This window comes from Pyrgilauda ruficollis, unplaced genomic scaffold (genome assembly GCF_017590135.1).
Source record: "Pyrgilauda ruficollis isolate IOZ18807 unplaced genomic scaffold, ASM1759013v1 scaffold161, whole genome shotgun sequence".
In the NCBI taxonomy this organism is placed as follows: Eukaryota; Metazoa; Chordata; class Aves; order Passeriformes; family Passeridae; genus Pyrgilauda; species Pyrgilauda ruficollis.
The window spans coordinates 297,514-312,227 of record NW_024514876.1 but is presented as its reverse complement, the minus strand read 5'-3'; the positions used below and the strand labels follow the sequence as shown (position 1 = coordinate 312,227).

The following is a 14,714-nucleotide window of genomic DNA, read 5'->3' as shown; positions in this document are numbered from 1 at the left end:
CGGGCTGCCTCCCCGCAACACCGGCGGTACCGCGGCTCGTCCGCCTTTGCTGCAAACGGAGCCGCCTTTCCGCTTTGGTTAAGGAAAACCGAAAGCCTTCACACGGCCGCGCCGAATCGCCCGGCCTTGCAGCCATCGAGGCTCCGCGGCCAGCGCTCCCCGCCCCCGGCAGCGCTCGCTCCCTCCCCGCTGTCCCGGGCCCGCCCCGCTCCCGTCACGGCGCCGTTTCCGCCGCGCCCCGGACGCGGCCGGCGGCCATGGCGGAGCTGGCGGCGGCGGAGGAGCTCGCCAAGCTCGAGTACCTGTCGCTGGTGTCCAAAGTGTGCACCGAGCTCGACAACCACCTGGGCATCAACGACAAGGACCTGGGTAAGCGGGGCGGCCTTCGGGCTCCTCCGGGGCGCTCCCGGGCACGGCGGCGCCGAGCATCGCGTTCCGGGACAGGGCAGCTTGCTGAGGGCCGTAGTAGCCCTTTTTGTGCGACCGGATGCGTTTTGTGAAGGTGCTTTTCGAGTTTGTGCGTTAAAAAACCATTATTTTTCTTCAAAAAACAACTTGTGAGCCCGAGGGAACGCTTCGGTCCGGGGAGAGCTGGGGAGAAGCCCACAGGGGCCCGGCTGAGCGGCCTCTGTCCCCTCGTGCGCTCCTTACTCGGCTTTTTACTTTCCTGTTTCCATTTACTTTATGCTTTTTCCTCATAGCCGAGTTTGTGATAAGTCTTGCCGAGAAAAACACCACGTTTGACGCATTTAAGGCAATTCTTCTGAAGAATGGTGCTGAGTTCACTGTAAGTGATACCTGAATGTTGTTCATGTATTATTCTTATAGAGCTTTCTATTTTAAAAATAGAAAAGTTGGGACGAGTTATTATTGGTTTTCTTCAATTGGAAAACTACATACTAATTAGTTTCTGATATTCCTGTCTCCCCTGCCTTCCCCTCATATTTTTTGAAATTTTTGTAGTCTTTGAAAAATATCTTCCTAAGAACTCAAACTGCTTATTGTTGTGTTGGGCATATAAAATATGGAAGAAACAATTTTTTGTGAAGGCAAATGTTGTCATAAGTCTCCTTATGATGTTTATGTGCTGTGTTTATTGATTCCTCAGGAATTAGTCTAGTTGGATTAAATAGGTGATTAAAATGATTAACAGCAAAGTCACTTAGATGAAATTATCATAATTATTTTCGGGTTCTTTCTAGGGCATACACAAAGCCCAGTGATAGTTTCTAAAAATCAACTTGCATCTTCAGAATTGAGCATTTTTTTGTCCAGCAAGTAAACCCTCACTAGTGCATTCTAGTAATGAAAGTGTTGTTGTCATTTCCTGAAGTGTTTTATTGATTTTTTTTTCAGGATTCCCTCATCAGTAACCTGCTACGTCTCATCCAGACAATGCGGCCTCCACCAAAACCATCCACGAGCAAAGGTACGTGGGGCCAGTGCTCAGGGTTGGGTGAGTTTCTGTTTTCTGCTTTAGTCTTCTAAGGCAAATCCTATTGCACCATGCATCCTGCTGTTTTTATTCAGAATGTGCTGTTCAGAGTGTTCTGTCTTTCAAATACTCACTAAATAATCAGAATTTTGTTTGAAGAGAGGTAGCATAGTATTCCTTGAATTGAATCTCTGTAAAAGCTGTATCAGCCTTTGTATTCAGATGAAAATTAAATTTTATATTTAATTATAGAAAAATCAAGAGTGAATTGTTGTAGCAGTTCTGAGTTTTGTGTTTCATTGTGCTTTTCTTTTTTTTTTTTTTTCTTTTTTAATCTCAAAATCAGAGGCAGTTGTCAAACCCAAATCAGAGAAAGAAAAGCTGAGGGAGTTGTATCCAGCCCTTTGCAGGCCAGACAATCCCAACATCAGGGTAAGGTGGTCATTTCAGATTTCCTTTGTTACTGTATGAATTTTTTTTTTTTCCCCAGTTAGTTTCAACTTTTTTTCTCTGTCTAATGCATGGATAAATGTGAATTTTGAGAAGAGTGCAAGAGGTAGAAGGCTGGTGTTACTGCACGTTGTTGCAGAGAGTAGCTGTTAGCAGTTGCCATGTTGATGCTGTTTTGCAGAATATGTGGAAGATGAGACTCTTGTGACATGAAATTTGTAGCCCGGCCTTCCTTGCATAATGTTCAAAGTAATGATGTGTTACAAACTAATTAAAAATCTTCTGTATTCAGATGCTATGAGGGACTTGATTTTTGTATTTCTGTAACAATCTGGGGGCATTGAGGTGGAATTTCTATTGTGTAAAAAGCAGAATTTTCACAATATTGTGGCCAAATAGGGAGAGTGCTTTATTACTTTTTTTCTTTATCACAGATTGAGTCTGATTTTTTTTTTAATCTTGCATTCTTTCTAAATAGATACACGTATGATGATAATTCTGTGGATTAATTCTTTGTGACAAGCTTTTTATCAGCCCTTTTGCAGAAAGGGGCATCAGTTTTCTGTCCTTGCAGAATATGCTGGATGAAGATGATGTGAAGGTGGCAGCTGATGCCCTGAAAGAGCTCGAAGCTCTGATGCCCAGTGCAGACAAGCAGGGCAAGCAGAAGGGCAGCGACCATCGGTAGGTGTGTGGGGGGAAGGTCTTGGCTGCTCCCATTGCCTGAGGTGGAAATCCACTGCAAAGATGGAATTTTGGTTTGTTAGGGTGAAGAAGAGGAAGAGGAGCCGGAGTCGTAGCAGGGACAGGAAGCGAAGGCACAGATCTCGCTCCAGGTCCCGTTCCAGGACTTGGGACAGGAACAGGGGAAAATCCAGATACCGCTCAAGGAGCAGAAGTTGGAGTCCCAGTAAGGAGCGCAGGGATCGGGACAAATACCTTGAGAAGAGCCACGAGAGGTGGAGAGACAAGCACATAGACCGACCACCAGCTGAGGAGCCTTCCATTGGGGACATCTACAATGGCAAAGTCACGAGCATAATGCAGTTTGGGTGCTTTGTGCAGCTGGAAGGACTAAGGTACCCTTTGCTTCCTATAGATCTGGTACTGTTTCAGCTCATTTCTCTTTTCTGCTGGTACCTTAAAGATTTGATGGAGCTACCAGCAGATATTCTGGGCTTTGAAGGGCTGTTTCAGAAAAATAGATTTGACAGTGGAGAGTTAGAAAATTCTCGTTACAAAAACCAGTTTGTGGACATACACCATCTATTGACAGCAACATATTTTAATGTAGATTCTGAGTGATCTGAAGGGCTGTCAGAGTAATAATGTGCCCCTCTCATGCCCCTCTGTTTCACTCCCAGGAAACGTTGGGAGGGCTTGGTCCACATCTCAGAGCTGCGGAGAGAAGGACGGGTTGCCAATGTTGCTGATGTTGTGAGCAAAGGACAAAGAGTGAAAGTCAAAGTGTTATCTTTTACTGGATCCAAAACCAGCCTGAGCATGAAGGTACAGAGGTGCTAAAATTCTTAAAATTATGCCTCTTCTAGCTATTTTTCACTCGTTTTGATGGAGACTAATACGTAACCATTCAGTTGGGAGTTAAAAACTGAGTTACAGTTCTGTATTTAAGTAGCCTATTACTTTTTACACATTCTCTCTAGTTTTGATATAGTGTTCCTAACAATTTCTTGGCTTGACATGATAGCAAAGAGGCAAGGCAAACCTCAAGCTGTTGCTGTTTGTCTTCCTCTTTCAGTGGGAGAGAAGCTTTTTATTTTAAACTAAATCACTGCTGTTGCCAAGACAGAGAGTGTTCCATGCCTGAGGGTGTTCTTACCTGGCAGTACCAGTTGAAAAAACCAAAAAGCCTACAAAACAGCATTTTCTGTGAATGGGCTGTTACTGGCAGAGTTAATAGATGAGAAGTGTAGAGCTAATTGATTAACCAATCCATCTGATACAGGATGTTGATCAAGACACTGGGGAAGACCTGAACCCAAACCGTAGGAGGAACCTGGTTGGAGAAACCAACGAGGAAAGCTCCATGAGGAACCCAGACAGACCCAGCCACCTGTCCCTGGTGAACGCCCCCGAGGTGGAGGACGACAGCCTGGAGCGGAAACGCCTCACGCGCATTTCAGACCCGGAGAAGTGGGAGATCAAACAGGTCTGTGCTGCACTCAGGGAAATGGGATACAGGTGATAAAATTGCCAGGGAGTTTAATGAGCTAGAATACAGCTCCTGGATTAATTGATTGTGTAATTTACTCGTTAGCTTGGAATTGCTGGCTTCTGATCTGGAACTGTTTAGTTGCTGTTTGGGGTAACAGAAGGACTGTTTGGTCAGAGGCTGGGTGAGTTGGGGAGAGGATACAGGATGCATTCCTTTGTTCCTGTTTTACAGGAATGGGGTTAGAACTGACTCAGGCATGAGTTGTGTTTGTTCATGGGGACATACTCATGGTGTATTCATTCTGTTCCCAGATGATTGCAGCTAATGTGCTTTCCAAGGAAGAGTTTCCTGACTTTGATGAGGAGACTGGGATTCTTCCTAAAGTTGATGATGAAGAAGGTAGTATTTCCCAGCAGTATTAATTGTTGTAAATTCCTTGTTTTTCTGGATGTATTTTGATTCCAAAATATATTGATGATAGAAGTAACTATAAAGCATCTTACAGTTTGCTGTCATCTTGGATATTTGGAACTAAGGTTCCTCTGGCTGTATTATTAGTGGCATTCGGATGTGCCCTGTCTGTGCATTTTTATTTGCAGTGTTTTCACTTTTAAAACTCCTAAGGAGTTTTAAGAATATCTTTAATATTCTAAGGAGTTCTTCAATATTACAAAGCATTTTAAGAATATCTTTAAGAATACACAGGAAGCATTATTTGAAGAGGCACTTTTATGTAGCCAAAAGATGTTTAATTTTTCTGTAACAGTTGTCACTTGTGAATTTTAGATGAGGATCTTGAGATTGAACTAGTTGAAGAAGAGCCACCATTTCTTCGAGGTCACACTAAACAGAGCATGGATATGAGTCCCATTAAAATAGTAAAGGTAAGAGATTTCCAGGGCTAAAAGCAATGTACTTGATTAAATTATATACATTTTGGGAATTTAATAACCAGTTTTCCACCTGCACATTACTGAGAGCCCTGAAAAACATAACCACTGAACTCCTCCCAAATAAAGCTGGGTTCTAACTTAACTGGTGACTATGAAATGGAATAATGGAACTGAAACGCCATTTTACATAGGTGTGTTAGAACAAAATTTCTCTGATATGCTTTTTCTTACCTTTGAAAGTAGAAGGTAGTAAAGAAATATTTTTCATTGGTTGTGCCTATAATCCTTCTGACTGGGCAGTGTAAGGATGCACCATATTATTTATCACTGTGAAAGTTTGTGAGGCTAGTCTGATGGAAATACCCTGGAAATTTAATAAACAAAACTTAACATTTTTAAAGCATTTTTAGAAGATGTTTCTGAAGAAAATACATGTTGAAGGTGAAGGAATGGTAGTGCTTGAAGCCTTTTCTTCTTACTCTCCAGAATCCAGATGGTTCCCTGTCCCAGGCTGCCATGATGCAAAGTGCTTTAGCTAAAGAGAGGCGAGAACTTAAACAAGCCCAGAGGGAAGCAGAGATGGATTCCATCCCCATGGGCCTCAACACACACTGGGTGGATCCTCTCCCTGATGGTATGTCTGAGCACAGGTCAACTGTGCCTTTTTTGTGCTATTTGAGCAACCCAGGAGAGATGTCTTCATACTGTGTTTGTCTGCCCCACTTTAAAAGTGAGTCAAAGAAGAAATGCTTTTCCACTGAAATGGAAATAGGAATGCCAGGGGAAGTGTACAGGTATATCCTGTAATAGTGGGGGTGTCGACTTGGAAACTTAAAAAACATTAAAAAACACAGAATAGAAGGCCTGGATGATGGAGCAGTTGGAGCAGGATCATCAGGGTCTGTGCTGTGTGAATCAGGATGTGTAAATGATGAAATTGTTTCTTTTCTAGTGGATGGAAGACAAATAGCTGCAAACATGCGAGGTATTGGGATGATGCCAAATGATATCCCAGAGTGGAAGAAACATGCATTTGGTGGCAACAAAGCTTCTTATGGCAAGAAGACTCAGCTTTCCATCATTGAACAGAGAGAGAGTCTCCCAATCTTCAGACTGAAGGAGCAGCTGATACAAGTAAGACTCATGAAAAGGTGTTCTGGTTTGAGCAAGCAGTAATTTAAAATTAAAAATGCTCTTGGTTTAGCTTTTTGATAGGTGAATAGCCAGCTGACCATTTTAAATGCAGAACTTCAGTTCACAATATGTATTTTAAAGTATTTTATATATATCTATATATTAATGAGGTTCCAGATATTTATTGAAGTAAGTCAAAATTGATTCTAAGATCATGTGAGTAAGTCAGCTGAGCAGTTAAACAGGTTTCTGACTTGATCAGTAGGAATACTTAAATGATTTTTGGTCTGGGTCAATTGAAGCAAAAACAAGAGCTGTTTAATCTAGTCCCAGATAGCCCATGCTAATTTTGTTTGGTTTGTTTTGATTTTTAAAAAAATTTTAACAAGTGTATGTTTTCTGCCTTTTCTAGGCTGTGCATGACAACCAGATTCTGATTGTTATTGGAGAGACAGGATCTGGGAAAACAACCCAGATTACCCAGTACCTGGCTGAGGCAGGATATACCTCTAGAGGAAAGATTGGATGTACTCAGCCTCGCAGAGTGGCTGCAATGTCTGTTGCCAAGAGGGTGTCAGAGGAATTTGGTTGCTGCTTGGGACAAGAGGTGAATTTCCATGCTGAAGAACATTCCAAAATAAGCATGAAAAGTTGGAAAGATCAGTGTTGGAGCTAGTTGTCTTGTGTGTCCATTTGTCTATTGCCTTGTAGGCCACAAAGTGAGTTTGTGGAATAATCAAACTGGGAGTTAATGAGGCTGATCATTGTGTAACTTCTGTTTCTGTGCAATTCTTCCCTCCAGGTTGGCTACACCATTCGGTTTGAAGACTGCACCAGCCCTGAGACTGTCATCAAATACATGACAGATGGGATGTTACTGAGAGAGTGCCTGATAGACCCAGATCTCACCCAGTATGCCATCATCATGCTGGATGAGGCCCATGAGAGGACCATACATACAGATGTGCTCTTTGGGCTCCTGAAGAAGGTAATGGAGCCCTGGATTTTTACTGCTTTCAGTGTGGGTAGGAGAGCACAGGCAAAGGTGAAGTCACATAAGTTAGATTCATATGTGTGCTTCAAATGCTCTTAAGTTTATAGTTTGAATCTTGGTGAAATGAGCCTCTTTGTAAAGGCAAAGCAAGAAAAATGTAGCAGGAACAATGAGAATTTGCCATCCTGGATGTTCATAATGGTGGATGAACAGGGGAGTGTTCTTGCTTTGCTCATCCTGCTCTGCCAAAAGCTTTCTGGTGATAATGTTGCCAGGGGAGGCTTCAAATGGGACCTCAGTGGTCAATTTTCTGAAATTCTGATACTGGGATGAGCTCCTCTACTCAGATGTTAAAACACCTTTTATTACTGGTTGTATTTGTCTGGTTTCAGTCAAGTGCCATATTTAAATAGTTCCAAAGGCAATAAATAACTTGAGAACTTTGTCCTCCTGCAGACAGTGCAGAAACGGCAGGACATGAAGCTGATAGTGACATCAGCAACTCTGGATGCTGTGAAATTCTCTCAGTATTTCTATGAAGCACCAATCTTCACAATTCCTGGCAGAACATACCCAGTAGAAATTCTGTACACAAAAGAACCAGAGACAGATTATTTGGATGCCAGTCTGATTACAGTAATGCAGATCCATTTAACAGAGCCACCAGGTGAGTAGGGAATGGTTTTGGGTTATTGGTGATTTTGAGCAAAGTCTTTGTATAAGTCATGGATCATGTTAGTAATGTGAGCAAAATGCTGTCAGGACTCTTCTTTCTTGTTTGCAAATACAGTGAGTAAAATGCTGAAAAAGTTGGGTGAAAGACTGAAGTCTGTTGCCTTTGGCTAAGAGTTGCTAGCAAATGTTGGGGATCCTCATCAATGGAAAACATGAGGAATGAAAATATGGTAATGCAGGAGTTGTAATGAACAGAATTGATTCTGTGGATGTTTTGATTTACTTCCTGTGTAGGTGACATTTTGGTCTTTCTAACTGGCCAGGAAGAGATTGACACTGCCTGTGAAATCCTCTATGAGAGGATGAAATCTCTAGGACCTGATGTTCCAGAGCTGATTATCCTACCAGTATATTCAGCTTTGCCCAGTGAAATGCAGACCAGGATCTTTGACCCAGCCCCACCAGGGAGCAGAAAGGTAATTTCATCAATGTGCCCTTTCATCTTCAGCTGATTCATTTTAATAGTGGGGTGTATTACACTGCTGAAAGGATACAGTTTTTGGGGAAAAAATTATTTACAGCTTAGAGCATATTTTTGGTTGTATACATCTCAAGTTATCTAAGCCTTTGAACACATGTAAAAACATCTGGTGTGGCAAACCTCTGTGTGGAATGTTCTTGGTGTGTTGTTTAATGCTGTCTTTAAAGGATACTCACTTCAGTTAATCTAAAAATCTATAAAGTCTAAATGCAATTCCTGTTGGATGGAGGTAAATTTCCTGCCAAGCAGCTAGTGAATATCTAGAGATACATTCTCAGGAAGATTTTTCTGTGAATACAGGCTGTGTCTGAGTGATAGGTAAAAAATCTCCCTGAAGTCAGTGCAGTCTGCTTACAAGCTTTCTCTTGCTTTGAATTGTGGATTTTATCACGCTCTTTTCCCTTTTTGCCCAGACTTTAAATAAAAGTAGATACTTAAAACCTGTCCATCTTTGTAGATAACATCTCCTGTTCCCTGAGAACACATTTCTCCTTTCAACATTAAGTGACAGTGGTTGCATTTATAACAAGCTCCTCATGTTACACCAGTGGATGAGGTTGAGTGGTGGGGTTGGCTTGGCAGCCTGACACAGAACTGGTGCTGACTCAAACTGTGATTTGCAGGTTGTCATTGCCACCAACATTGCAGAGACATCTTTGACTATTGATGGAATATATTATGTGGTTGATCCTGGCTTTGTGAAGCAGAAAGTTTATAACTCCAAGACTGGAATTGACCAGCTGGTGGTGACACCAATTTCCCAGGTAGATTTTCTGTGTTTGGCTCTCCACCATGGATGTTTGTCTTGCCAGTATGGCATCCAAGCATGAGTGGGCAAAATGAGTCTATGATAAACCCACATTTCTGATAGCTCCTTGAGGCTGTGCCTACAGAATACATACTTCCCTGTGTTGTATTGAAAGCCTTTCTATCAATACAAGTAAAATTGTGAATAACCATTTTATTTTACTTGTTTTCACTTGTTTTTTTGTACCTGTTTCACTGAGGTGCCTTGTTCTCTTTAGGCTCAAGCCAAGCAGCGTGCAGGCAGGGCTGGCAGAACAGGCCCAGGAAAATGCTACAGGTTGTACACAGAACGTGCATATAGAGATGAGATGCTAACCACCAACGTGCCTGAAATCCAGAGAACAAATTTGGCCAGTACAGTGCTCTCCCTGAAGGTGGGTATTTCACCAGCTTGTAGCAAGCCAGCCTATGAAGTGTGTGAACAAATGAGTCTTTGCCTTTGAGTCTCAGGAAGCAGTGCTGTAATTTCAGATCCTTCTAGTGAACAGAGGTAGTTTGGAAGGGAGACTTCAACAAAAGCAATTCTCAGGCACTGGGCTTGCTCCTGTGTTTTTCTATTGAGGGCTGTTCTGTTGGATAGCCAGCTAAATGATGAGTTTCAGCTGCACAGAGCAGTTAGTTGCAGGAGGTAGGAGAAACAGAAAGCTCAAGCAGTAGCATTTCCTATGTAGGGGACATTTACATTGTTAACAGATGAGATAATTTGTTTTAGAGTGGGTTTAGAGCTGCAAACCTGGGCATGTCTAAGTGTGTACCATCCCTCTGGAAGTCTGTAACCTGGATTAACACAGTCACAGCTGGGAAAGCTGCAGCCATTCCCCTTTCTGGGAGCACACTAAAGTCCTGTGAAGCTGTCAGGCCACACTGCATTACAATACACAAGTCCCAAAAGCAGCATTTAGCTTATGTTTCTCCTCAGCTGAATCATCTTGCTTGAGGGCTGTGTGGAGCAGTACCAAAAGAACAGACCAGGAAGCTGAGTAGTGCAGGAGTGCCATGGGCCAGTGCTCATTATTTCAAGTGCAGGAAGGCAGCTGTGTATTCATGGCTGCACCTGCAGTCAGGATAAGGACATGGGGCTAGGCTTGCCTAACATTTTGTCGTGCCTCACTGTTTGGTGTTATATCTCTGGCTGAAGTTTGTTGCCTTCCTTCTGAGTGTTTTAATTTGCCTTTTCTCCAATCCTTCCCAGGCTATGGGCATCAATGATTTGCTGTCCTTTGACTTCATGGACGCTCCCCCCATGGAAACTCTCATTACTGCCATGGAGCAGCTCTACACCCTGGGAGCTCTGGATGACGAGGGGCTGCTCACTCGACTTGGACGCAGGGTAGGCAGAATAAAATACCTCTTACACTGCCTGGATTGCCAACATTCAGGGGATGACATGAGAGCAGTCATGGCAGGCCTTGCTTAGCATTGTTGGTTTCCTTTTGCTGTCATTCTCTTGTGGTTTTTTGGTAGCTTTTAATTTATCACAGTTCTGCTGTAGCTTCTGCTTTTTAAGGTACCTTAAAAAGGTACTTTTTAAGGTAGCTTCTGCTTTTTAAAAGTGCCTTCTGCTTCTTAAAAGTACCTTCTGCTTTTTAAGGAGCAGCTAGTGTTTCTCCTTTACATTTATTAATGTCTAAAACTTCCTGTAAGTATTGGGATATTCTTGTGATAGTGAATAGACAATAATTTGCTTTGTGTTGAGCGAAGTTATTCTGGGTCAAGCACACCTCTTTGCAAAGTAAATATGTGAGAAAAGGCATTGCTTTCTTTTGCACTGAGAAGACTGAAGATTTTTCACAGAATGCCTTGGAACATGTTTCTTGCAGATGGCAGAATTCCCCCTGGAGCCTATGCTGTGTAAGATGTTGATCATGTCAGTGCATCTGGGATGCAGCGAGGAGATGCTGACAATTGTCTCCATGCTGTCTGTGCAGAATGTGTTCTACAGGCCAAAGGTGAGGAGCTGAGCCAGAGGCAGCAGTGTTGCAGTCTGGGTGGGTTTGGTGTGAATGCCTCAGGAGTTAAGAGTATTAATGTGTATGCCTAAGGAGTTAAGAACATTTGCCTGTGCAAATGTTCCTTTTCATTTAAGGGCCTGTAGCTGTGCTGTTGGTAGTTTCTTTGCAGATGGGAAGGTAGAAGTGAAAAGTCTTAAAATTGCTTTTGCATTTCCCAACAGACACATACAGCCTAAACCAAGTCAGTCCCAGCTCTGGAGTTCAGATTGCCTTTGCATTTTCAGAAAGTATTTCTTCATGGCACTTCTATCCTGTGCTGCTTTCTTTTCAGTCAGTAGGTAACAGGCTCTGCTGTGGTGGGATCAGGTTTGTCTTGGATTCACTACTTCTTCAGGGTAGTTAACTTCAGTTTTGATCTGTGTAACTGCAGTCTTTGATTAATGTTTTATGTGCAGATGGGAGAGGTGTGTGGATCACCAGGCTCAAACCTCCTGCTTCAGCACATTTCTTGATGAAGTAATTTGTAGAGCAGTAAGAAAACCAGTTAGTGCAGCATGGGCATATGCTCCCTGCAGTATAAGTGAGCCATTTACTTTGTTTTCTTTCAAAAATAGGGACTGAAATTGAAAAAAACATTCTGTGTTGTCTTAATCCTGTATCATCTGTTCTGTGATAGGTTTAAAATGTCATGATATGAATGACAAGGAGCCTGTGTCATTCTTATTGTCCAGGGATTTTCTCTATGATGCAGATATCTGATTGATACATGTTTTATGTGTTAGGATAAACAAGCACTTGCTGATCAAAAGAAAGCCAAGTTCCATCAAACAGAAGGTGACCACCTCACGCTGCTGGCTGTGTACAATTCCTGGAAGAACAATAAGTTTTCAAATCCCTGGTGCTATGAAAACTTCATCCAGGCCCGGTCCTTACGCCGGGCTCAGGACATTCGCAAGCAGATGTTGGGCATCATGGACAGGTGAGCACAAGGAGGACAAGTACTGACTCTGTCTTGCTGTTCTTACATTGTAGTAGCTAAAACAATTTGCTAAACTCATCTTGGTAGCTGCATCCAAATCTGGAAAGCTCTAATCTTTCCTATCTCTTGTCTGGCAGGCATAAGCTGGATGTGGTGTCCTGTGGGAAGGCCACAGTTCGGGTCCAGAAGGCCATTTGCAGTGGCTTCTTCAGAAATGCAGCCAAGAAGGATCCCCAGGAAGGGTACAGGACACTCATTGACCAGCAGGTTGTCTACATCCACCCATCCAGTGCTCTCTTCAACAGGCAGCCTGAATGGTAAGGAAGGCAATAGCATGGGATTTCCTGTTTGTCTTCAGTCTACAACAGAAAGTCATGGTGTGTGCTGTTTGTGGAGTACAGATCTGAGCAGAGGCTGCTGATTCCTTAGCAATGAGAAAAGTTTCAAGTCTACTTTTGTCTCTTTCTGCTTCTGAACTTAGTGCCTGTGCAGAGATGAGACAGAATTTTGGAGCCAAGGCCAGGCCTGAAGTTGTAACTGCATGCTTCTTTATTGTGAATGGGGGTTTAAAACCCTGGCTGTTGAAGAGGGAGAGAGCATTGTTTTAAATGGGATAGAGGAATTCTGTGATGAAGAGTAGCTGTGAAGTAGGAGGGGGAAAAGATTATTCATCAGCTCTAATTTCAAATCCTTCTAGTGAACAGAGGTAGTTTGGAAGGGAGACTTCAACAAAAGCAATTCTGAAGCACTGGCCTTGCTCAGTCCCTTATCCAGAGGGATAGCTCTTCTGGATGGTTCTTCTGGAGCGTAAAAGGAGCAAGCTTAGCTCTTTCAGCCCTTGCCTTGTTGCTTCTTGTTTGAAAAAACTGATTTCCAGGATTTCCTTTTCCCAGGGTGGTGTATCACGAGCTGGTGCTGACCACCAAGGAGTACATGCGGGAGGTGACAACCATCGATCCTCGCTGGCTGGTGGAGTTTGCCCCAGCTTTCTTCAAGGTCTCTGACCCAACCAAGCTGAGCAAGCAGAAGAAGCAGCAGAGGCTGGAGCCTCTCTACAACCGCTACGAGGAGCCCAACGCCTGGAGGATCTCCCGCGCCTTCCGCCGGCGCTGAGCTCGGCGCCCTCCTGCATCTGCTGCTTTCATGTTTGTGGGACTGGGACTTCTGCGCTGCTGCCAGTGTCCTGGGGGACAGACATTGCCATGCAGCTCACCTGTGCAGTGCCAGCTTTGGCAGAACAGGAGCTCAAGGGGCAGCCCAGATGTGCTGCAGCTGCACAGGCCACTGCAGCCTCTCACGAGTGGGTCTCGGAGCACTTTAGTGATTCCCCTTTTAAGAGACAAAATCTAAGACTCAGGAGTCTGGGTACTGAGCTGAACAACACAAAAAAATGGTGATTTAAAACTGGTTGTTCACCAGCCTGACTGGGTTCTGAGTGACCAGACAAACAGAGGCTGGAATAGTTTGTGTTTTTACCCTGCTAAAAGGGATTTATTTCTGCTTAACGTTCTTGGTCAGTGACTGCTTTTTGGGAGCAGCCTGTTCTCTATTTCACCAAGTTTTTGCATTTTCCCATGCAATGTAACTACTTGTATTTTATTTAAGCCATTTGTAGTGAGATATTTAGTATCTCCGGCTTTGGGATAAGGCAGTAAAAATTCTTGAAACCCAGCTAGAATATATTTAGACAATGGCACAGGTCAGGCTGCAAGACTTACCCTTCATCCTCATCAGGGTTTATCAACCAGTAATCCCTTCTGCAGCACAGTTCCATCTGGAAATGTAAGTGGTTACAAATATTTAGACCTTTTATACAATGTGCCATGTGCTTTATTTTCACTTGAAATGTCTGGTGACATCACAGCTGTTGGGTTTTTGTAATAGAATGAGCTCTTACAGCTAAAATGTCTGTAAAAAATGTGTAACAGTTCCTTGTTTTAAAAAGAAGTTGACTGCCCAGTGTGTGCTGTGTCTTGCCCAAACTATCTGTAAAATATTTTTATTTTTTGTTGCTAACAGATGAAATTTATTTGACTCCAATTATTTTTTTTCCAAAGCTGGGACATTTGCTAAAATTATTTTTGAAATGAAGAGAAGTAGCTTGACTGGTTGTTTTACACAGTGAATTGGAAGAATGTTTCACATTGAAAAGTAGCTATGTTGGAAATACCTCTCTGTACAAAGGTGAGCAGGGATGTTGTTAAATGTCCTGAGCTTTCCCTCATGTTATATCATCATAAAATTAAAGGGAATTACAAACTTTGTAACTTTGGACTCAGAGAGTCAAAGCAAAAAGGACAGGAATGGAATGCCTCCAAAACATGCTTAAAGCTAATTTAGGATAATTTAGGAAACAGGTGCCATAAAGCCAGAGCTCAGCAAGAACTGAGGTTCTACAAACTCAGCTTGTACACTCCCCTGAGGCACCTTCCTCTCTCCTGCTTTGCTTTCTCACCTGATATTTCCACGGTTCCCTAGGGGCCAGGAGAGTGGTTATTAACATGCTGAGCAGAGCCTGGCATGCACAGTGATTGTTTGTGCAGCTGCTCTTGCTGAAGGCAGGCACAGCAAAGCCTTCAGGGGTTTACAGCTCCACCAGAAATGGTGTGGCTCTGTGCTGGGCACTCCTGAGGCCACAAATCTTGCAGCCAGCTCTGGGCCCTTCAGTACAAAAAGGA

At 43.1% G+C, this 14,714-nt stretch overlaps 1 protein-coding gene across 1 annotated transcript; it reads left to right on the top strand.

Moving 5' to 3' along the window:
• The first annotated feature begins 213 nt into the window (after positions 1–213).
• On the top strand, positions 214–14,295 carry DHX8 (DEAH-box helicase 8). The gene is made up of 23 exons (XM_041463038.1): positions 214–369; positions 702–787; positions 1,357–1,429; positions 1,782–1,867; positions 2,460–2,569; positions 2,653–2,964; positions 3,250–3,394; positions 3,852–4,055; positions 4,373–4,460; positions 4,848–4,945; positions 5,441–5,588; positions 5,907–6,088; positions 6,501–6,695; positions 6,891–7,076; positions 7,539–7,749; positions 8,052–8,233; positions 8,922–9,062; positions 9,324–9,479; positions 10,298–10,435; positions 10,926–11,054; positions 11,840–12,036; positions 12,174–12,353; positions 12,930–14,295. The coding sequence occupies exons 1-23, from the start codon at positions 258–260 to the stop codon at positions 13,147–13,149; spliced, it is 3,579 nt and encodes a 1,192-aa protein (XP_041318972.1). The 5' UTR covers positions 214–257; the 3' UTR covers positions 13,150–14,295.
• Positions 14,296–14,714: the final 419 nt, after the last annotated feature.

What these genes read in the sequence shown, in the direction of transcription:
- DHX8 (XM_041463038.1), top strand. Translation starts at nt 258, where the DNA reads ATGGCGGAGCTGGCGGCGGCGGAGGAGCTCGCCAAGCTCGAGTACCTG. An exon ending in CCATTTAACAGAGCCACCAG is followed by an intron (nt 7,750 to 8,051) that starts GTGAGTAGGGAA and finishes CTTCCTGTGTAG; the next exon opens with GTGACATTTTGGTCTTTCTA. An exon ending in TTCAACAGGCAGCCTGAATG is followed by an intron (nt 12,354 to 12,929) that starts GTAAGGAAGGCA and finishes TCCTTTTCCCAG; the next exon opens with GGTGGTGTATCACGAGCTGG.